We start from the raw sequence: 24,167 nt of genomic DNA, 5'->3' as shown, positions 1-24,167 counted from the left end.
TGCTAAGCAAAATAAGTCAATCAGAGAAAAACAATTATCATCTGATTTCACTGATGTGTGCCATTTAAAAAACAAAACAGAGCATCACAGGGGAAGAGAGGAAAAAATAAAACAAAATGAGACTAGAGAGGGACATATCATAAGAGACCCTTAATGGTAGAAAACAAACTGAGGGCTCCTGGAGGGTAGGGGAATGGACAAATGGGGTAACTGGGCGATGGACATTAAGGGGGGCATGTGATATAATAAGCACTGGGTATTAAGACTGATGAATCACAGGTCTGTACCTCTGAAACCAGTAATACACTGTATGCTAATTAATTGAATTTAAATTTAAAAATGTTTAAAAAATAAATATAGGAGAACTGTAAGAGGCAGAAAAGAAAAAAGAAAACCCATGAAACTGCATGCATTTATTTGTACCTTTTTCGGTAGAGTAGGTCTAAAGCTTTCAAAGATTCTCTAAAGAATCTGGCTTACAAACAAGGTTAAGAATATTCTTCCTAATGCAAGCTGGTGCAGCCACTCTGGAAAACAATATGGAGGTTCCTCAAAAAGTTAAAAATAGAACTACCCTATTACCCAGCAATTGCACTACTATGTACTTACCCAAGGGATACAAAAATACAGATTTTAAGGGATACATGCATACTGATGTTTATAGCGGCAATATCCACAATAGCCAAAATATGTAAAGAGCCCAAATGTCCAATGACTGATGAATAGATAAAGAAGACGTGGTATATATACACTATGGAATATTACTCAGCCATCAAAAAGAAAGAAATCTTGCCATTTCCAACAATGTGGATGGAGCTAGAGTATATTAGGATAAGTGAAATAAATCAGTAAAAGAAAGATAAGTTCTATATTATTTCACTCATATGTGGAATTTAAGAATTAAAACAGATGAATACACAGGAAGGAAAAAAAAGAGAGAGGGAAACTAACCATAATTGACTCTAACCCATAGAAAACAAACTAAGGGTTAATGGAAGGAGATGGGTGGGGGACAGGCTCAGTGGGTGACAGGTGTTAAGGACAATTGTTATGATGAGCACTGAGTGTTATATGTAAGTGATGAATCACTGAATTCTACTCCTGAAACCAGTATTACACTGTATGTTAACTAGCTAAAATTTAAATAAGAATTTGAAAAAAAAAAAAAAACACTCTTCCTAAATTATTTCCAACACTGAGCTTTTACTGCTTCCTGATTTTTGAAGGTAGTGAGTGTCAAAGTGCAGCCCATCAAACACTAACATAAAACATCACAATTCACCAAAGGTAGTTTGTAAAATGAAGATGGCTGAGCTCCACCCCAGATGGAATATCTGGGGGCTATAGGAAAGTTTAATCTTTAACAAAATGAGGAAAGGGAAAACAGGGAATTCTATACACAGCTAAAATACTACCACTCCTAGAGGTATTTTATTAAATATTAAGCTGAAGAAACAAATAAATTGCTCTCATTAAAGATTTGGTTCTCACCAAATCTTAAAATCTCAGGGCACTCATCTTGTGATTCTTCGTAACCTACTTTCTTTCTGAGTCTCAGGTAGCTCTGAATATTTAAGCACTGCCTACTGCACCTCGTTTCATACTGTGGAGTGCCAGGATGACTGGCAGGTAATACATCACACACACACATAATGTTAGCCATATCCCCCTCCGCCCCCGTAAAGAAAAACAGTGCCTGGCATACTCTATTGCATCCTGTTAAATACTAAAAGAATTGTATGAACAGTGTTAATGTCATTACTTAACGCCAAATTTTTTCTAATAACTTCTTGGTATGATTCCCCTCCTAAATTGCCACTCTTTTAGGTGCATATTTTGCTTAAAATATTCTTGTACCCCAAGACTGTGATGCCGTAGGTATTTACAGATTAAGTCTTCTGGGAGTCGTCCCGCGGGGCAACCCGAGGGGCCTGGAAGAAAAGACCTCCCCATAGAGATGGGCCCAGAGAATGAATACGAACTGCTACCAGAGGCATTTGAATTTCAGCAACCTTGGGAAGCTTGACAGCTCTAGGGGAACCTGAGATATAACTGAGAAGTGGCCTGAAGAAAAGCGTTTAGGCCCTGTCTCTGCGCGTCACAAATAACCCAAATTCCAAGGCAAGGTCACAGAGAAGCCATACCAACCAGGGGCCCAGGAACGGAGTCAGGTTCTTCCAGCTCCCAAGAAAACCCTCCGCGGCATGCACTAGGCCATGTCGGCGGCCCCCTCCCCAAGAAAAGGTCTCAGGAACAGAGAGCCCCGGGCACCTTCAGACCCAGATGGGCCCTGAATCAAAAAGCCCCTGGCCCAGGCCCATTACTCAGCTACACAGAGAAGCTGAGCGACCCCGACCACTCACCCCGCAGCCGCTGCGTACTGTGAAGCCATCTCCAACTAGCTCCGCGCCCGACAGACCACCCGGAAGCGCCCTTCACCAGCTCTAGTCTTCGGCACCCGCCGAAGGCCAAGAGATAGCGCAGCACCCGAGGGTCACAGCCTAGCCTCCAGGAGGCCGCCATCTTCCCGGCCTTGTCACGGGCTGCCCGCAGCACAGCCTGATGGCCCCGTCAGCAAGACCCTCCCGGGCCCCGCCTCCTGTCATGTTGGCCACGCCTCCGAACTCCTGCGGCGTCTGTGCATCTCCGAGGCTAGAGGCCCTCCTTAATCCCGCCTCCAACCTCGTTCGCCCCACCTCCCGGCCAGGAGGCCGCGCCTCCGGATCTCGCGTCCGCGAGGCCCTCAGAGACCCGCTTTCCGCCTGGTCCGCCCAGCCCTCGGGCTGCCCTCAGCGCCCGTCCGTTTGCAGTTGCGGCCTCACCACAGACGGGTCTTCCTTAGCCCAGAGTGAGCGCGGGTTCCGAAGCCCGCGAGGATAGGAGGTCGTGGTTCTCCTCATCCGCGCCATGTCGGGCTGTCACGCTCCGGAGGGAGACTGCGGCTCGCGGCGCTGCGGCGCGCAGGTAGGGGCGGGGCCACGCTGCGGTATTAGCCGGGAGGTGAGGCGCTGGTGGCACGCGGCGGCCGGAGCGCGGAGCGCGGACCCGCGGGGCCTGGGACCAGTGCGGACGCGGCCCTCGCTCTCCGCCGCTTCGGCTCCCCGGGCGGACGCGAGGCCACGGCCCTGCCGCGGTCCCTGCTCCCGGGGCTGGGCTCCGACGGCGGGCGCCGGGCGCCAGACACTTTAAAGGGAAAAATAACGGAGGACAGCGCCGGGTGTCTTGAGTGTTTTGAAACAACTTTGGGGACACACAAGCCAAACAAGGCAACGGGAGACACTGGCGTGCAAATGGAGCTAAGGCTGTTTGCTCGCGAGCTTATTTTCTGCGCCCTTGGCGACCAGCCCGACGTTTGGCAGGCAGTGGACGCACTGGAAACGGTGGCCAAATCGGGGCTGTGCTCCAGGAGCCCGCGCTTTCCCTCTCTGCCTGCCTCAGTTTAGAGTGACTGTGGGATGATCGGAGAAGCTTGCTTCCTTGAGCAGGAGTCCAAGGAAAATCCACTCTCGGGCTGCATCTGCTTTTCGTTCACTGGGTATACTCCCCAACAGTTTAATGGAACACCTACGTGCTCAGGGATACGGCAGTGATTAAGACAAATGGCCTGGGGTCTGGAGGAAAACTAGACAGATAAATAACTGCAGTACACCCTGCTTCAGAGGCAGGGACAGCCTCCCTAAAATTAGCCTTCTTATTCCCCATGTTATTCTCTCTTAGGACTGAAGGTTCCAATTAAAAAGTAGTAACACGTGGGAGATTTTATTGCGAAATACTTGTCAGTCTCGTATGAATAAATAACTCCCCAGATGAGCAGAAACGACTCTGAGGAGGGAATGCTGGACAGGGAAATTTGGGTGAGAAGGGGAAGACGTTGGATACAGGTCAGATGGCCAGGCAGGTGTGTGTGGAAAGTGAGAAAAGCAACCTGTTAGAATCGTTGCTAAGACGATTCAATAACGCATATGTTAATGCCCCCAGTAGATAAATCTTGGTGAAATATAATCTAAATGAGCATCAGGGAGAGCCTTTATCAAGGGGGATGAGAATAAATGAGAATTCTCATACCAAACTTGGCAAGTTTAGTTCACTTCATTGTTCATAAAAAATTTGAGCCGACCTTTCAAAATGGGGAACACTTCAGACTTTTCTTAAAACTTTAGAACATCTGACGGCTCAGAGTCTAGAGCAAGCTGACCAGTGAGTACCACCTAAATGTGCTCGCCAGGTTACCATAGCTCCATACTCAACAGATTTGGATATGCACTTCAGTAAACCACTTCCTGTAAGTCTAGTTCAGGCCATGGGCCACCGGTTTGTAACCTGTGCCATAGGACTTTTCTTAATGTAGATGTGATCTTAACCCAGTGTTCATTGAGCAAAGCACTGTGGTAGGTATATTGATAGATCAAGAGCATGTTCCCTGCCCTTCAGGGAGCTATGCTTAGCTCGGAAGTAAACCAGGAACTACTTGTATTTTTTAATTATACCTTACCTATCACAGTGTCCTGGATGTGTGAACCCTGAATAACTCTTGTTCTTTGATATTACAATAACACAAGGTTTTTCAATACCCTTCCTTCTATTTTCCTTGACCTCATCAGATCTCTACCCTCTCCTCTGCTCTAGCAGCCTATCCCCACGGCCATATCCTTCCCTGCCCAACCACTACCCCATTAGCCCATCCTTTTTGGGGTGAAGGATTTTCTTTTCTTTACTCATACAGGTCTCTCTGTGTAGCCTCTATCATAGGATCCTCCATTAAGTAAAAGCAAATAATTGCCTTTACTTAAATGCCTCCCACTCAGAACTCCCAAGGGATGGGGAGGGTGTCACTCAAGGATACACATTTGCGTCTCTACAAATACTATTGTGTCCTACTGCAGCAAGCTCCTGAGCAACTCTGGGTAGTGCCCTGAGGGGCTTCCCTTCACATTACCTTAAGTGACTATCCCCAAACCTTGCCATCTCACCTTGTCCTCTCCTCTAAGCCTGTTTGGAAGAGGACTTTGCCTCCAAAATCACAAAGAAAATGAAGCTATTAGGTGTGAACTTCTTCAGTTTCTTCCTGTTCCCACCTACATTATAATGTAAATGTTAAGAACAAGACATCCACATTAAAATGTAAGGATTAAGAATAAGACATCCAGAATCTGACTGCCTGTGCAAATCTTGGTTCTGCCAGTTGCCATCCAAGTGCTCTTGGACATTAATCTTTTTAGCATAATACAGTTATTAGGAGTAAGTTAAATTGTGCATATAAAGCCTTTGGTATATGGTATAAAATAAATATTCAGTGAATGTTAACTATTTTTGTTATTAATTATATTATTACATATTTTCCGGCATCTTTCTTCCTCCTCCTGTCTAAGGTAAATACCTCCCTGGTCTAATTCCAGCTGCTCTGTCTGGACAAAAATTGACCTATTTTAGGCTTTGCTTTCCTATGTCATTAATCTCTCCCTCTCTCCTAATTTTACCTTTTAGCCTGTAAAGAAAATTCTGTATTAACCAGTTTCCCTATCCAGCCTTTCACAGCCACACTATTGAGAGAGTCCTTAGAATTCTCAGCTTCTGAGTTTTTTTTTTTTAAAGATTTTATTTATTTATTTTACAGAGAGAGATCACAAGTAGGCAGAGAGGCAGGCAGAGAGAGAGAGAGGAGGAAGCAGGCTCCCTGCTGAGCAGAGAGCCCGATGCGGGACTCGATCCCAGGACCCTGAGATCATGACCTGAGCCGAAGGCAGCGGCCTAACCCACTGAGCCACCCAGGCGCCCCTCAGCTTCTGAGTTTTATTCACTACTTCATCCACTGAGATCTGGCTTCTACACCCAGTCTATTGAAACAATTATTATTTAAGGTCATGGTTGACCTAATTTACAAATACAGTTGGCCTATCGAAACCCCAGCCCAAGATGAACCCTACTGACTATCGTTTTTGTGATTGCTCTGAGCCACATTCCTAGAGAAAACTACACAACTACATGGATCAGCGTCGCTTCATCTTCAACGTTTCCGCCTCAGATTGGCACTTACCACTGCCCAGCAACCATCCTGGGTTTCCCTAGTGATTTACTGTCCCACTCCCTGAAATTACTAGTTTATACCTTTTCAAGGTATTTATCTTTTATGTTATCTTTTTTATCTTTTCAAGCCTCCCATACATACCCTGTCCTCACCTTGTTACTCGGCTGATGACTTTGTTCATACTTGAGAAAATAGAAGACATTGGATGTGAACTTACTTTCCTCCCACCAAACCTACTGATCTGCCTAAACATGAACCCATCTTCTCATTTCTCAAGGTGGAAGAAGCCCAATCCCTCCACTCAGGATTTCCCTGCACTCTCACATCCAGAAGTTGTTTCTCCCCCTCTCCCTGTCTCTCCGACCATGAATGCCTTCCCTCTCAGCGAGACTGTTCTCACCAGCATGGCTTCCAGGCCCCTTTGTGATGTGGCCCCTGCAAATACCTCTGCACTTTCCTTGTCAGTACTCTGCTCTGGCCACCTGGCCTTTTTCCTATTCCTTAAACATGTAAAGCACTGTCTTCATTCCACAGCCTTCACATTCACTGTGCTCTTGGACTGGAGTGCTTGCCGCTCCCCAGGATAAAACCTTGCGTGAGAGGGGCGCCTGGGTGGCTCAGTCCAATAAACATCTGTCTGCTCAGGTCATGATCTCTGGGTCCTGGGATTGAGCCCTTCTCAATGGGGATCTGCTTTTCCCTCTGCCCCTCTCCCCTTCTTCTGTTGGTGTGTGCTCTCTATCTCACAAATAAAACATTTAAGAAAAAAAACCTTGCATGTACAAACACATTCATTACACTGTTTTTTTTTTTTTTTTCCACACTTTGTAGGCTTTTAGATCCTCATGTGCTCAGAGAGGCTATCCTTAACCACCTCAATCAAAGTTGATCTTTGCTATGTTTCTATGTTCCTAGTTTGTTTCCTTCTTCCTATGTAAATTTCTTTAGGGCAGGGACTTTGTGAAGTGTTCAAGGCTGAATTGCCAGGAAATGCTTGGCATACTCGGACTGTGCCTCATTAAGGCTTAGTTCAACCATCCCCTTCCCTGTGAAGTTTTCCCAGCTCCTGCTCCCTCCCACCACTAGCTCTCCCCGCTCCCCGCCCCCAGGAGTAACTACCTTGGACTATCTTGTATTATGTATTGCTTTGTCTTTTCCTAACTTCTTTACTAGATTGTGAGCTTCTCAAGAGTAAGGCTTTTTATCTTACTCATATTCATTTCTTCAGGGCTTATAGTAAAAATTTACTGAAAGAATGAATGAGAAGAAGGCTCTATAATACCAAAGGAGAGATACATAGAGCAAATGTTGTGGCACAGGATTAAAGGAAGGAGTGATCACTTCCTGCTGGGATGATGAGAGAAGGAATCCCAGGTGAAGAGGGTAGGGAGTCTGGTATAATGGCCAACAAGCAGGAGTCCCACAACTGGAGTTAGGATAATTGAAAATCCAGCATGAGCAATAACAGTGTGAAGAAAAAAAGATGCACTTGGAAACTAAGAAAATATGTCTTAGTTAACTAGTGCTCCATAACAAATACCCCAAAACTTAGGCTTAAAACACAAGCATGTACCATCTCACAGAGCTGCTGAGGATTAGGAATCCAGGAGCATTTGGCTCAAGGTTCTGGCTCAGGGTTTCTCCTATGGTGACCATGAAACCATCTGCTGGAACTGCTGTCCTCTCAAGGCCTGACTGCAGCTGGAGGTCTGCTTCCATGCTTTCCCGTGTAGTTGTTGGCAGGCCTCCATTCCTCACTGACTTTTACCCATACACCTCTTCACCACATGGCCTTCTTGCATAGGCCGAGTACCATTACTACTTAGCAGCTGGCTCGCTCCCCTAGAGCAAGTGAGCCAAGAGAGAGCAACCAAGCTCAGTGTTTTATAGGCTAATGTCAGAAGTGACCTACCATCTCTTCTGCCCTGCTACTGCAGTCCCTGTTCATGCAGCCCCACCCTGGTATATGATGAGAAGGACTGTGCACCAGGGTGTGAATACCAGAAGGCAGGGACCACTGAGGTCATCCTGGAGGCTGACTACCACAACTAGGTTGAATACCAACAAGAGATTTATATAAACATAAACTGAAAGAAAATATTTGAAAAGGTAAATTGGGGTAAGAAAGCAGAAGGACTTAAGTAACAGACCAAGGATGTTGCATTTGAGCTTTCTGTGGTTGGAGAAATAGGGGTTCAGTGATCAAAGTAGTGTATCCTTTTAGTACCAACAGGAGAGTGGAGGGTAAGCCAGAGAAGAAGGAGTGGAAGGAGAAATTGTAGACAAGGAGACCAAATAGGAAAAGATCACCCTATTCCTCCCCCAAATAGGAGTTCCTGGAGAGTTTTTACTCAATTATTGCAAAATAGAAAACTCAGGATAATGAAAAAGTGAATTTCACAAAATTAATGCATTCAATTTAAAGGACTACCTTTTATTCTGAGATGATCCTACTTTTTTTATGTTAAAAATGCCCTTTCTTTTTGGAGGAAGGTGATAATAGATGGTTAAATGACATAAATGCTCTAACTTATGTCAGTCGCTGAAATTTAAACAACAAATTGCTGGCCTATCTAGGGAAGTGTGGGAATCAAGGATTCAAGTTATGAACATAAGGAAACTGATACCCAGGAAGTGTCCCTGACTTGCCTGAAGGCACTCAGCTAGTGGGAGGGCAAAGCTGAAGCGGCTTCAGATCTTCTCATTTCTTCCTCTTTTTTTTTTTTTTTTTAAGATTTTATTTATTTATTTGACACAGAGAGAGAGATCACAAGTAGGCAGAGAGACAGACACAGAGAGAGGAAATCAGGCACCCCACTGAGCAGAGAGCCTGATGTGGGGCTTGATCCCAGGACCCTGAGACCATGACCTGAGCTGAAGACAGAGGTTTAACCCACTGAGCCCCCCAGGTGCTCCTTCTCATTTCTTCTATTTAGTGTTCCGTTGACCTGAAGAAGTATGGTAAAGGCGAAAGGGAGAAATAGGGCTCTGAGGGGAGGTGAAGTTGCAAAGAAAACTCGGTACACATAGAAAGGAGAACGAGACTGAGAGACTCTGCAAGCCCAGAGACAGAGAAGATGCTGACAGCTTGGCTCTGCCTGCATCCAGTCCTGCCTTAGGCCAGTGTCAAGAATTATAAAAGACTGAAATGACCAAAAAAAAAAAACAAACCCTCCCCCCAAAACAAAAAATCACTAGGTGTCTTAGGGCTATTGTGCAGCTCTGTAAACTGTAGAATGCCGGTAACAGTGCAGATGATTATTGATCAGAGAAGTGACCTGTATTCTGGACATTGGATTTGCTGCTGCCTGGTGGATATTGTCCAGTTTTTCCTTGTTTGTAAATCAAGGATTCCTGATTATTTTATAAGGATGTGTGTTTTGCATTGTCTTTGGACATAGTTGGATCATCTTTCTGGTTCTGTCTTTAGTTGATGGGTTAAATAATATCTTTGACATGTTTATTTTATAGTTGCGGGAGAGTCCTCCAGGTTCTCTATCCCAGCGGTACATGTCTTTCTTATGCTTAATTGAAAGAAAAGGGGGAGAGGGGCAGATTTAGAGTCATTGTTGGCTGGGACCAGGTATCTCGGTGACAGTAGAGCTGATTTCCTTAAAACAACTGGATTGGAAAATTTTTTAAAAAAGTATTGATTCAACAACTTTTTAGCCTTTACTGTTTTTAATATGCAAAAAATACTGTTAAATCTTTCTCCTTCATGGTATAGGACCTCTACTATAAGAAGCTGATTGTAATCCAACTTTAGAAATGTTTTTCAACATTCTTACTCTAATTGAAAACCAGACATAACAGTTAACAGACAAGTAATATTACTGACATTCCAGGGAGAAGTAAATGTTAACTTTTTTTTCTTGTCTGTTCTTACTGAAATATATGTTCTAATATTTATTTCCTTACCATTCTGAACAATTTAGATGACTGCATTTTACCCAATATATTTGTTAGTTCCCACTGCTCCTTGATTATTTTCCCTGAAATTGTAATTTTGTGGGTTTGAATGGTTGAATGAAACTTTATTAACAACAGCTGCCTTATCATTGTTATTCCTGTGGCACGAAGCGGGCTAATTGCTGTAATAACTCAGTACTGGAAAAGACAAAAGGAAAAGGGGAGAGACCCATAATAACAGACCATTTTCTATAATGTTTGCAACTTGCTATGCAAATTGATGGTTTTAAGGATTGGAAGACTGCAGGAGTCTTCTCATTAGCTGTACTTTAATATATAATTAAAATATCATTTGTATCACCAAAAAAGGAAATAGCAAATTATACAGGGCATGGATAATTCTGGCTATATTTTGTAAGGACAGATATAAGGAAAGGCAATACAGCGTTCTTACTATTTTTAATTCAAGAATTTTTAACACATTAGAATAGGAAAGAAAGTAAAACTTCCAGTTATAAAATAAGTAAGTCACAGGGATGAAAAGTACAACATATGGAATATAGTCAATAATACTGTGATAACACTATATGGTAACAATGGCAACTATATTTATTGTGGTAAACATTGGGTAATATATAGAACTGTCAAATACAGTATATTGTACACCTGAACTAACATAACACTGAAAAAAAAAAATGGGAGGAAAACTAACCCTGTGTCACATATTGTCCTGGTGGATGCTTTATCTTCATTATTTTCTCTCTTTAAAAAAAAAAACTTTTTCATCCCATACCTAGAATCCTGTAGCACTGTATCTCCTTTTAATCCTCAGAACGTTCTCATTTTATGGATTAAATTGAAATCCAAAGTCATATAAGCAATAAATGCTATAATGTCATTTTCACTTTATGTCCATTAACTCCTAAGCCTATGCTAACTCAGAACTTCAAAAGCATTTAACATTCCCATGTTCTTAATTTTATATTTTGAAGTCTACTCCATCAAATTATCAATTATACCGAAATACAGTGTATGTGTAAAATATTAACAATGAATTTTGGAAAACACCATAATTTCCAAAAGCCAGTTAAATAGCTGAAAATTTGGTCTGTTCAGTAATTCTCTTTGGACTCAAAGATGTTTTTTCCCTTTACTCAGTGCCAAGATTTAGCCAGGCAAGCTTCCTTGCTGTGCTTTTGTGCACAAGCACAATGTCTTGTTCACCCTTACCTGGAGGGTGTAGCTCCATGTCTGGTCACAAGCCTATGGAGGGATTTTCTATCAGGTATCCCATTCTGAGGCCATCCTAGGTTTTATCTCACGTTTCTCGTGGCTTATAGAGCTATCAAAATTGAAGCTTAAGCTCACCAGAGTTCTGCAAATACCTTCAGGGAAATTATGACTTCAGAGCTTCCCTCCCAGGTAGACTCACCCTGGGTTCTTTTATGGCTACTGTGAAACCTTACTTTCTTGCCAGCCTAGCAATTTGAAATGCTTTAAAAAGGGGCACCTGGGTGACTCAGTAGGCTAAGCAAGCTTTTGCTTTTGGCTCAGGTCATGATCTCAGGGTCCTGAGATCAAGTGCTGTATTGGGCTCTCTGCTCAGCGGGGAGCCTACTCCCCCTTCTCTCTCTGCCTGCCTCTCTGCCTACTTGTGATCTCTCTCTGCCAAATAAATAAATAAAATCTTAAAAAAAATGCTTTAAAAAGAAATTACTTAGCATTTTTAGTTGTTTTCAAGTTAAAGGTTGTATTTCACACTGCCAAAAGTAGAATTCATTGTATTTCTTTATTATTTTCATTTTCTTTAATTTTATTTTTTAAAAATGGGGAAAACATTGATTTTTTTTCCTAAAAAAGTAATCATTAGACTTAATAAAAATAAGCTCTTATTTTAACTAGACTTATTATACTCATCATTTCACAATATATACAAATATCTACTCTTTATGTTATCCACTACCATAATGTCAAATGTCAATTCTACTTCAATAAAAATACATAAAGCTTGAAATTTATCCCAACCTGCATACATTTGTTCCCGGACACACATACCTTCATCAGAATGGGCCCAGAAGTGATTGCTTCTTAGTGAGTCCTTTTCATGTTATTTTCTTGACTTTATACTCCATAGTGAGTAGATACTGCTTTTGTAATAAGAGGAAACAGTGTAATCACTGGAAAAAAGATCTTAGAATAAAAATAAAATTGAACCAACACAAAATATGAACACAAAGCTGTCATAGATCATGACTTAATTGAGTAATGTTTTGTGTAAAAAAATTCGCTGGACAGACAGAAGCATGTTCCTCTCAGCACTAGATTCTGTTTTATTTCAGCCATTGTGGTAGACACTTATATATACTGGCATCTCCCCACCTTGTTATTGCAGCCTGTCCCATGGTGTTGTTCTAAATGCTCCTATTCTGAATAATTCCACGTTGCTAAATAACAGTAGGAGATCCACCTTCTAAGCATTAAAAACAAAGCATGTCTTCAAATAGTTTTCCTCCCTCGTGGTACCTTCTCTATGTTAGATTTTCTTAAACTTCCTTCAGTCTTTTTTTTTTTTTTAAGATTTTATTTATCTGTTTGAGAGAGAGAGAGCACAAATGGGGATGGAGGAGGGGCAGAGGGAGAGGGAGAAGCAGACTCCCTGCTGAGCAGTTGGGGGGAACCCACTGCCAACCACGGGGGACTCCAGCAATCAATCCCAGGACCATGGGATCATGACCTGAGCCGAAGGCAGACGCTAAACTGAGTCCCCCAGGCACACCCTTACATAGGCTTCTTAACAGAGTTGTCAGCTAGAAAAGTCACTTGATAAATATAATGTCTCTTAGAAAAATCATTATCTTCTTTTTAAGGACAAAGAACATCCAAGATACCTGATTCCAGAGCTTTGCAAACAGTTTTACCATTTGGGTTGGGTCACTGGGACTGGAGGAGGAATTAGCTTGAAACATGGGTAAGTTTGGGGCTGATTTCACTTCTGGGAATTGGAATTATCCATATAAGTAGTCGAGTGAAAAGCCTAATATGTGTTATGTCAAAAGAACACCTGGTGCCAGTTTTTTGTGATACTAGAAATATTTAGTTTCTAAATGGAGAAATGAATATTTGCATAACTGAATAGTAAGTGTGCAGAAGTTGTAGACACAAAAAAAATACCTAAGGATTTAAGAACCACAATTTCTTTTTTTTTTTAAATTTAATTTTATTTTTTTTAATTTTTTATTTTTTATAAACATATATTTTTATCCCCAGGGGTACAGGTCTGTGAATCACCAGGTTTACACACTTCACAGCACTCACCAAAGCACATACCCTCCCCAATGTCCATAATGCCACCCCCTTCTCCCAAACCCCCTCCCCCCAGCAACCCTCAGTTGTGAGATTAAGAGTCACTTATGGTTTGTCTCCCTCCCAACCCCATCTTGTTTCATTGATTCTTCTCCTACCCACTTAAGCCCCCATGTTGCATCACCACTTCCTCATATCAGGGAGATCATATGATAGTTGTCTTTCTCTGCTTGACTTATTTCGCTAAGCATGATACGCTCTAGTTCCATCCATGTTGTCGCAAATGGCAAGATTTCATTTCTTTTGATGGCTGCATAATATTCCATTGTGTATATATACCACATCTTCTTGATCCATTCATCTGTTGATGGACATCTAGGTTCTTTCCATAGTTTGGCTATTGTGGACATTGCTGCTATAAACATTCGGGTGCACGAAGAACCACAATTTCTAATCAGAATAATTTGGTCCTCAGTACTTTGGAGTACCAAAGTTAAATAACATGCTGCCAAGTATGTTTATATGGCTAGAATTAGAAAAGGTCCCCGACCTCTAAGTGAACAGGATTTGTTTTAAAGGTTCAGATACATATTTTAAAAGTCCCTTAAATACAGATGACAAGCCATAAAAAATACTAAAAAATACATTTTATTAAGTCAAAAGACAGGCAATATGCCTTTCTAAATGCATCGTATGTCATCATCAATGGACAGCACCTGCTGGTCTTTGTTGCTCAGAGGACAAAACACGAGGCACTGGCTGAAGCAGAAGGAATGAATAGTATTTAATTGTTCATGAGATTTAGTCAGTGTCTTTCCTTCAAGAAGATGAAGTGGTACATAACCTACTAACGATGAAAATGCAAGTTGTGGAATCTCGTTCTTTCCAGTGTTTTTTTTTTTTTTTTTTTTTTAAATTTTATTTTTTTTTTAATTATTTTTTTTTAATATAATTTTTTATTTTTTATAAACATATATTTTTATCCCCAGGGGTACAGGTCTGTGAATCACCAGGTTTACACACTTCACAGCACTCACCAAAACACATACCCTCCCCAATGTCCATAATACCACCCCCTTCTCCCAAACCCCCTCCCCCCAGCAACCCTCAGTTTGTTTTGTGAGATTAAGAGTCACTTATGGTTTGTCTCCCTCCCAATCCCATCTTCTTTCATTTTTTCTTCTTGTACCCACTTAAGCCCCCATGTTGCATCACCACTTCCAGTGTTTTAAAAGAGGATGAATTTTTTTCTCCTGAAATGTTTTAGGAATAGTATTGTCTGGAGGCTGAATGTTAAACTAAGTAACTTGATTTATCTCTTTATCCTAATTCACTTTCTATAGCAAAATTGATTTACTATAACACTTGTATAATCTCAAATATATATAGTAACACCCCCTAGGAGGCTGCATTTCCTAGAAAGGAATGGAACGCAAAACTTAATCAGAACATCTAGAACAAAAGGGGTTTTTCGGCATACTACAAGATGATGCCAGTGAAATTTCACCTGTTTCAAATTGTCAAGTTACTCATAGAATATTAATTCAACTATGGGGCCTTAACTGTCACAGTTACATGTGTAGGGATATGCTCTGTCTGGAAGGGTCATGTTCCTCATGGGACATTGCACGTCCTCTGTGCCTCCCCTCTTACCATCACCCTGTGCTCCTGTCAGTTCAGCACTTTGCAGGTTTTCAGGTGATTTTGCCAGAACCTCCCAAGTTGACCTGTTCAGAGCAAAGCCCTATGATAACAACGTTTGTCATTGTTGTTTTCATTTATCCACTCATTTCATGGAGTTCCCAGTAATTTGGTTTCTCAGCTGTATTTATGATAAATTATACTCTAAACATTGTCTTTAGTTAACTGCTTTTTATTCATATATGCAGAAAGTTTATGCGTGTACACAATAGAGCTTTCTACCCAGCTCACTTAAAATAACTTTACTAAGTGACTTTTTAAAGAAACAGCCACATTTTTTTTTTATCATAAAGACATAAAAGACTGTGTTCTTTCTAGAAGAATTGTGTTAACCCATGCACTGAAATTGTGGGTGGTCACTCTAAAACACTCACTGGCACCTTTTAAAATTAAATGGTTTTTATAGCACTACAATCAATTAATGGGGACATTGCATCATAAGCATAAAATGCTTTGCCCTTAGTTAGATTCTTAATAGGTGAGGAGCTCCTCCTGGAGGTCACAGGTGGAAGCAGCCACAATTATATGGCATTGTTTGGAATCTCACTAAATTTGTGCTTTACAAAGATGGGTAATTTGTAGTAAAACATCCAGTTTTTTCCCTAATATTTAAATGACTTCGTAAGTCCCCATCATTAACTTTATCCACTATGTTATACCCATGCAGTTAGTAAAACTTCACTTTTCTTTGCCTGAAGCTTAAAGCAAATAAATTTGGAATGAAGGATAAACCCAATAAATAGATTGTGTTTGGGAACATAAAATTATTTACTGATTCCAAGGTTTGGCCAATGTGATCCTAGATTATGCTACTTGTGTGTAGTCTGTGTAATCCCAAAAGATGTATATAAAAGACAGTTTAAGATCCATACAAGTGTCAAATCAGAAGGAGGAAACGGAAGACCAAGAAAATGGCAGTAATCATAAGCAATTCCAGGATATTCGGCAGCCTCTGTGTTTAGGTTGGGTCACTGTCATTCACATTGAACATTTCCTGTTTTCATGTTATGATACCATCATGTGTCAGAGACACTAATCCTGTGGCATGTTATTAGAATTAAAATTAATCAATTCATACTGTAGACAAGATAACTGAGGTTTAAGATTTAATTTTTTTTTTAAATAACTAGACAGTAAATAAAAATAGAAGCAACTGAAAACAGATGTATTGGGAACTCTTGAATTTTGTCCCTTTCCTTACCAAATAGTGAAAGAGCAGGGAGTATGGAGAAATAAATGCCAAAATTTAATGCCTTCAAATTTCAAAATGCTTTTTGTTGGCAGCTTACAGCACCAAGTAAAAACTTCACTTTTAGTCCTTGGCATATTTCCCTCCTAAAATAAAGGTTCTATCATCTTCCTATTTTTATCCAGATAGCTCCTTCTTTTAGGTGTAAGTATAGTATGTTTTTTCCACAACCTATTTAGCTTATCTTTTAATTACCTAAAGTTGATCAGTCTAAACTGATTTGTTTTCAGAAGGGCAGCAGTAAAAACAGACTCAGATTGCCAAATCATTTGAATAACAATACCCTGGATTTCCCCACTTTGTAGGTAGATTTTATTTACCAGCAGACTCTTGAACTTTATTTGAGTCTCTTCCCAGGATTGCATAAATTTCTCCCCACACAAGAAGACTTACCCTACAAATCCACTGACTACGTCGTAGTACACATGATTCTTGAATTGCTTCCATGTTATCCAAAGACAAAAGATTTGGATCCCTGTTATTTGCAAAGGGCCCTTTTTCAACAGTATGACCCCTACCAATTCCACTGATTCCGAAGGAATGCCATTCCTTGTTTTCTTATGGAACAAAGCCTTAAATTGAGCTGTGGGGTGAAAACAAATGATTGAGATAGCTTGCTGTGCTTTGGATTTCTCTCCCATTTTCAGGCATTTATTTTGTAGACCTTAGATTACAAGTGGACCCTTAAAGGAACTTTCATTACTGTCAGTTGCAAGTCTGTAGGTTTATTAAAAACCCCAACTGGATTGATAGCTTGATTCAATATAGACCACCATCCTCATTTTCACTAGGACAGTTAATATTCAGTGTCCCTCTATGCATGCCTCAGAGGCAGAAGCTGGAGTGGGCAGGTGCTGGGATTTCCTTCATTTGCATGTACATGGCAGCTCTTTAATACCCTCTGGCAGGAGCTGAAACTGGCAAAGGAGGTAAAGGACCTTGTTGAGAGCAGAGAGAATTTAGCGAAGGTTCTGAAATTGATTTCCAAATCAAATTTGAGAGTACTTTCTGTTAAGTGGAATATATAGCATCTCCCTTAGGACCACAACATTCTGTAACAGGAAGATCTCAAGATGTAAGCATGCCTTTTATATTTTTAACTTTCTGCTGTTGTTTTAGCTTTATTACCAAATATTTTCACAAGAAAGATGTGCTTTTCAAATAGGAAGTGTGTGTTCCACCCAGAAAGTAGACCTGTTAATGCTGTAATTTAACAAGTTGTCCAGCAGGGGTCCCTGAACTTCGTGTTTTATAAGAAGAGCTTTTGAAGCAATAAAATTAAACTTGATCCCTTTTAAGATGGAGATCTACTCCTCATGAGTATATTTTCTTCTGAATGGATTTTATAATAAGTACTCCGTGTGTAATAAGATAAACTTCTTACTCACGCTTAAAGATGCTAAAGACTTGTGTTTTTAGAATTGTATTTCCCCTAACCAGATAGTTCTGATGACCATTGATTTTGCACTGTAAAAAGAAATATATGTGAAAAATTATACCTATTATAGTAACATATATAATATACATATTATATATGAAAACTATCAACATTTTGCTGCATCACTGGCATTATAAAGACATTACAGTAATTTGATATTCTTTCTATACAGCATATGCCATTAATTAAATCAAGCAGCTTTCTGTGTGACTTGATGTATAAAGAATATTGATGATTGGACTGCAAGAATACACTTGTCTTTGGTCAAAAGCAGAACAGTAGAGTTAAATAAATGCCAATTTCTATATTTTGTGTTACCAGCAATGAAATCTACATTGCTCCTTCAGGAGTGCAAAAGGAACGGATTCAGGTATGTTAAAGGCATCCTTCTTAACACCAAATGACTTGTCTTGTCTACTTGACTATTGTTTTATGAAATGGAATTAATTTCAAAAGAAGTTTTGAAGGGGGTAATATTGCTATAGTTTAAATAATCAACAAACATTTGTTAAGTGACTATTAACAATTTTTTAAGGTGATTCATCTCCATCCAGCTAATATGTTTTGAATTCTCATTCTACCTCTAGAGGGCACAAGTGAATAGCGCAATCTTTACAAAGTGATTCTAATTTTGCGGCATTATACCACCATCTTTATCAGGATAGTAGGGGAATCACACTGATAGTCTCAAATGAACCAAACTGGCTCATATTTAGCAATAGCCAGGCTATTCCAATATAAAGTTATAAAACTTTATTTCAAATCTTTGAGAAGTCTCATTCCACATTCATGCTTAGAAGACTCAAAATCTAGTTAGAACAAACATATAGCACTTAACTTCTAGCTAAGGCATAATGCTTCATTAATAAAACATTTAGACTGTAGTTTGTAATAAACCCTGGCAAGTCAAAGTCACAAGTCAGAAGTATGCCTGCCCTACTAGGAAAAATCCATGCATCTGCTTAACTCCTTGAACTTTAAAATAATATGCTTTATGGAGGTGAACATGGTTCTGATTACCAGAGAAGTTTCTCAAGAGATTAGAAATTCTACTCTAGATTTTTCCTCATGTCATGAAATATAAAAAAAAGAATTGTAGCACCCATCTCAGAATGATGACTTCTTTGTATAGCTTCCCTGAAATATAGTTGTGAAATTGCAGGGAAAATCTAAGAAGCTATATTAATGAAAACAGCAATCTCATTACAAACATATGAAATTTTCCACATCAATTGTTTCTTCAAATTCTAAAGGAAGAATTTTAGCTCTTGAGAATAGTTCATCAGTAGAAACATTTTTTTATTTCTCAAAATGGCTATAACATTTTCAAAGAGAAACTGTATATGGATATTTAAAATGTGAGTTAAGTATGCTCACATATATATTAACACGCACAAAGAAAGGGACACTTCTGATACTATATAAGCCTTTTTTTTTTTTTTTCCCCTACTCTATAAACAGCCTGAAGATATGTTTGTTTGTGACATCAATGAACAGGACATAAGTGGACCTCCGCCATGTAAGAATCTTAAAAAAAGCCAGTGTACTCCTCTTTTCATGAATGCTTACACAATGAGAGGTAGGCAGAAAATGGTACCATTTTGACTCTGATCTCCTTGATTATTACAGCTGTACTTCAGACCATCTAAAGCTATTTCTTGAGCCACGTGTAAAGTATTGAGCATTGTCCCAATGTAGATAAAAGTTAAATGCCTTTTGCTTTCCAGCTTCTCTGTTACTATTTCTCTCTTCCTCTTTCCCTTCCTACCCTCCTGTCTGCTGCCAACTTATGATTCCATGCCAAGAAAAACAAGTTCAAAATTACATACAAATAAATATATGTGTTGTATATATACATATACAGATATTTCTCTAAAAGGTAACATTTCGTTTTCACTGGGCATGTGACTTTTTTCTTCCTCCTCTAGGAGCAGGTGCAGTGATTCATACCCACTCAAAAGCTGCTGTCATGGCCACCCTTCTCTTTCCAGGACGAGAGTTTAAAATTACCCATCAAGAGATGATCAAAGGAATAAGGAAATGTACTTCGGGAGGGTATTACAGGTATTTTTTTTTCTATTTTTGCTTAAGTAATTTGAAAAGTATTTTTCTGTCTTCTGATAAAGAGGCTGCTGATCTTTTTATGCCTTTAATGAGATATTGTGGGATCTATGTTAAATAATAGCCCACTTACTATTATACTATTATATAGATCTGTTCTCAGTGACACAAATCAGACACTTCTCCTCCTTCCCTACTCCTGCCCCAACCTTGGTAAATTATTAGCAACATGAATAATGAAACATTTGTCAGAATAAAGCGAAAAACCCTTGGCTGAGCTTTCTGTAGAGATGGAAAGATTATGTTCCATATGAACTCACCCAGAGAGCGAGATCCCCTTACTTTCACTTGGTCTCCAGGAAGCTTCAGCCCTCACGAAGTTTCTACTTCATCCTGATTTAATTAAGTGTTTCCAGAACATTTTAGTATTTATAAACATTGGGCAATTATTTCAATTAAGTAGATCTCTTTATTTTTATAATTTTTCAGAATGGAAAGTGGCATAGATGGTTTAATAGAACCTTCTAGATAAAATCAAATCCACCAGCCCACAAAAATGTAGTAATTATTTGCCAATCTAGAATACAGGGACAGGAAGAAACGTGTTCTCAGTGCTCAGGTACAAGCTAAGCATTTCTTTTGAATGTATTGGCATTCTATTTCTGAGCTTATTAATTTGCTAAAGGGCCTGATTCTACCTTATCTTGCTTAGAGGAAATGGGTGCCAGTTTTTCTAAAGTGTTCTGATGGCAATATCTTATTGTTACTCCACGTCGTAGAATGTACAAGTTTAAACTAGTGTGCTGAGAACTTACTATGATTTGATTTTAGTTAATATTTATTGTATGCCTACAGCATTCCTTGGCACTGTGAAAAACCTATTTACAAAAGTTAAATGTTTAAATTATGGAAGTGTACATACTAAAGAAAGTATAGCTTCACATTGCCTTTTCCATTTTGGGTCTTGAAAGAGAAGCAATATGTGTGCTTTTAATTTCCTCAGCATTTGATTGCTTTGGTGAAGAAATAAAAGTAGGTCAGAAGGAGGTATAACAGGGTGCCTAGAGGAACACCACAGTAGAATTCCACAGCCTTTGGAATTCTGTGAGGAAAAGAATGTCATGAATGAAAAGATACCATTTCTTATGCACCATAACATACACATTTCATATATTATTTTAAATGTTTTGGAACTTAAAGAATACAAACTTTTTTGAAATGTTCTTTCCAGTTCTCTTTGAGCCTGGAAATCAGAAACAGGCTCATTATCACCACTCAGGGGGCAGAGATATGGCTTTTTTTTTTTTTTTTTTTTTAAGTCCATCTTGAAAAACAAAAACTTTCAAATACATACCTAATTCTCCTCAGGGAAGGTTCCCACATGTAAGTGTAATTGTCCTCTCTCCTGGCAGCAACACGCCTATGGTAGAGTGAAAAGAACACTATTTAATGATCAAAGGACCATCCTGGCTCTGTTCCTCATTTAACTCAGAAGAATTAGTTTTCTCTCTGTAAAGTGGGTGATTCGGATTGAATTTCAGGTCTTATTGTGCTGTAATACTATTTTACCCCTGAAAAGATGTCTGACTATTCAGTATAGGTTCAAGGAAGATAGATGTTTGTGATTCTCTTGGCAAAAATTAGGAAATGTTTGGGATTAGCAATTCATTCCTTCCATATTTAAGAATATTCTTTAATTGGAGCACCTTAGTGGCTCAGTCAGTTGGGCAACTGCCTTCAGCTCAGGTCATGATCCGGGAGTCCCACGATCGAGTCCGGCATCGGGCTCTCTGCTCAGCAGGGAGCCTGCTTCCCCCTCTTTCTCTGCCTGCCTCTCTACCTACTTGTAATCTCTGTCTGTCAAATAAATAAATAAAATCTTTAAAAAAAAAAGAATATTCTTTAATTACTTCTATTTTACTTAAATGAAATAGTAAACATCTCCTTACATGACAGCTACTTAACCTATTCCTGTCCTAAAGTTGCAGGTTGTGATAAAACTGTACCTAGAACTTCTTTGTTGTTTAGTTTGGCCATTACAAAGGTAGTGAAAAAGCAGATGTTATATTAACAAGGCAAGAGAAATTCATGTAAAAGGGAAAACATGTCCGAATTTGACTGGGTATAAACAACCTCAGAGATAGACTTAATTTTACCAGTAACTAAGTTATTCACTTAAATATTATCTTACACAAACAGAAAGGAAACACATGTGCCAATTTTATCACATGTATTTCCTGAAAACAAGGTGGAAGCTAAAGAAGTTCTAATGCCACAGACTTGAGACTGTTCTGAAAAAATTATCACATCATATACAGAGTTATTTCCAGAAGATTCTAGCTATCCCAGTGCCGCAAACCACACCTGTATTTATTTGCCTCAAACACTTTGGGGTCTTGCAGAGATAAAAGGAATGGATTTTGTATCTTTGGAAAATTCATACTTAATAAGTAGTTAAATTGTTAATCCTTTCTATGCTTCTGGTTATCCGATCTATCATTGTCTCATCACCTGTTGAAAATATTATGGTTGTCTCTGCTTCAAGGAAATACATGTATGATCTTGATCATTTCTTTGTTAGGTTTTGGTATCCTGTACAAATTTCTGCCACTTATACTTAGAATAATACCTGCCAAACTCCCAAGGCGTCTTTTGATACAGCTGTTTATGCAAGATATACAGAATAACATGCAACATCTTGTCTGTAATTTGGAGTGGCTTTCAGATATAAAGAGAATGTCTAACTGCTTACTTGAAAAAAAAATTATAAACCTAACATATGAATACCTTTATTTGTTTTAATGGGGAAAAAATGGCTTGTTTTGTCCTGTAGATATGATGATATGTTAGTGGTACCCATTATTGAGAATACACCTGAGGAGAAAGACCTCAAAGAACGAATGGCTCGTGCAATAAATGAATACCCTGACTCCTGCGCAGTCCTAGTCAGGCGTCATGGCGTGTATGTCTGGGGGGAAACCTGGGAGAAGGCCAAAACCATGTAAGTATCAATCATAGGACATTTGGAAAGTCACCACACTCGAAATGTGAAAGGGAATGAAGTATGTTTTGTGATCTGAAAGGAAGTATGATTTTGTGTGTGTGTATTATTGGTCAGATTGGCTTAAATTTAAGTAGCTTACTATTTCTAGATATTTGATTTGTATTATGTATTCACTTATTAAGAAATATTTATTGGACAAGCTATTATTTGGCAAGGCTCCATCATGCACTTGACAAAAAAGAAGGAAACACAGATCTCATTCTCCAAGTTTAAGGCTAGAAGGAAGAATAAAGCTAACCCAAGTTATATAATGATTTGCTACACTTTTTTTCAAAAAGTGACACATGGTAACAACAACAACAACAACTTAAATTTATATAAGTAGTATATTTTGAACTCCCTTTATATCCTGGGAAGCATGTAATATGATTGCATGATTCAGTAGGATTCCTGTCCATGTTTTAATAATGGGGGCAAAACGAGAAAAATTTGGCCTGGAATTGAGGGGGAAAAATGCACGAGAAACAAGGTTGGCTTTATGGAGAGGAGAAACGTGACTGGTAGGATTGGAGAACTCTGTTTCACTGAGACCTTCAGTTCTTTGCTTTTTCTTTTATAGGTGTGAGTGTTATGACTATTTGTTTGATATTGCTGTATCGATGAAGAGAGTCGGCCTGGATCCTACACAGCTTCCAGTTGGAGAAAATGGAATTGTATAAGCCAAATGAAAGTTTAACGATATACACAAAGTTTTTCTTAATTATGACTCAAATGAAACTTGACTATTCTTTTTAATGAATTGAACATTTCTGTGATACTATTAATTTGTCACTAAGTACAAGATGGCCACCCTGAATCTCTTCTGACATTGGATGATATTTGCTTATATTTTTGTAATTTTAAATGACACTGCAGTGGAATAAAAATTATTTCATAATGAATTTTTTTATGTTTACTTTAAAATCCTTAACAGCAAAATATTCCCTTCTCAATTAATTCCTTTCTTACATATACTCCCAGAGAATTCCTCTTGTTCTTTAAAGCTACTGATAACATAGACATCATGAGAAAATTTCCATTCATTATGAAATGAGCATTTTTCTTATTTTAGTATTGGCATCGTAACATTGATGTGAAGAGTTAAAATCAAATGCATCTCTCAATATTGATGTCAAAGCAATTTATAGATTTCCCCTCTATGCTGTATTGCTTCCCTCTGATAAAACAAAAGGCACTCATTTTATATTGGAACCGATTGTGAGGTTCCCATTAACTCCCACTCTCCAAGCCAAACAAAGCCCGACCAAACCAGTGATATAATCAGAAAGTGCTTTCTTTAGGGCAGCCAAAAGCAACATCAGCTTGATCATAAAGGTTTCACTTGGTTAAGGCTCTTTTCAGTTGGGGGAGAAAAATCAGTAACGCATCAGCTCCACAGTCTGAACCTCATATACCCCCTCTCAGTTTCCTGTCCTCT

The 24,167-nt window shown here is 39.3% G+C and overlaps 2 protein-coding genes across 4 annotated transcripts in view; one reads left to right on the top strand and one right to left on the bottom strand.

Moving 5' to 3' along the window:
* The window catches only part of PDHX (pyruvate dehydrogenase complex component X), a 69,518-nt gene extending 66,576 nt beyond the window's left edge, over positions 1-2,942 (bottom strand). Inside the window, exon 1 of one of the 2 annotated variants that reach the window (XM_082748947.1) lies at positions 2,823-2,942. Coding sequence is in view for 1 of the 2 variants with exons in the window: in XM_082748946.1 (XP_082605072.1) it covers positions 2,364-2,523 (160 nt within the window). In the remaining variant the exon portion in view is untranslated. Of the gene's footprint in view, positions 1-2,363; positions 2,617-2,822 lie in introns of those variants that run through there. The other variant, XM_082748946.1, reaches the window with a different exon arrangement.
* Positions 2,737-23,631, top strand: APIP (APAF1 interacting protein). 2 transcript variants are annotated; one of them, XM_082748948.1, is made up of 7 exons: positions 2,737-2,964; positions 12,802-12,902; positions 17,947-17,995; positions 19,087-19,204; positions 19,554-19,689; positions 22,520-22,687; positions 23,310-23,631. In XM_082748948.1, exons 1-7 carry the CDS (start codon positions 2,908-2,910, stop codon positions 23,407-23,409), a joined length of 729 nt encoding a protein of 242 aa, XP_082605074.1. In that variant the 5' UTR covers positions 2,737-2,907; the 3' UTR covers positions 23,410-23,631. The 2 variants fall into 2 exon arrangements, with proteins under 2 accessions (XP_082605074.1, XP_082605075.1); XM_082748949.1 differs by lacking the exon at positions 12,802-12,902 and having other exon boundaries at positions 2,754-2,964.
* Positions 23,632-24,167: the final 536 nt, after the last annotated feature.

The sequence above is a fragment of the Mustela nivalis genome, assembly GCF_964662115.1.
Source record: "Mustela nivalis genome assembly, chromosome: 9".
Taxonomy (NCBI): domain Eukaryota; kingdom Metazoa; phylum Chordata; class Mammalia; order Carnivora; family Mustelidae; genus Mustela; species Mustela nivalis.
This window is presented reverse-complemented; position numbering and strand designations above follow the sequence as displayed.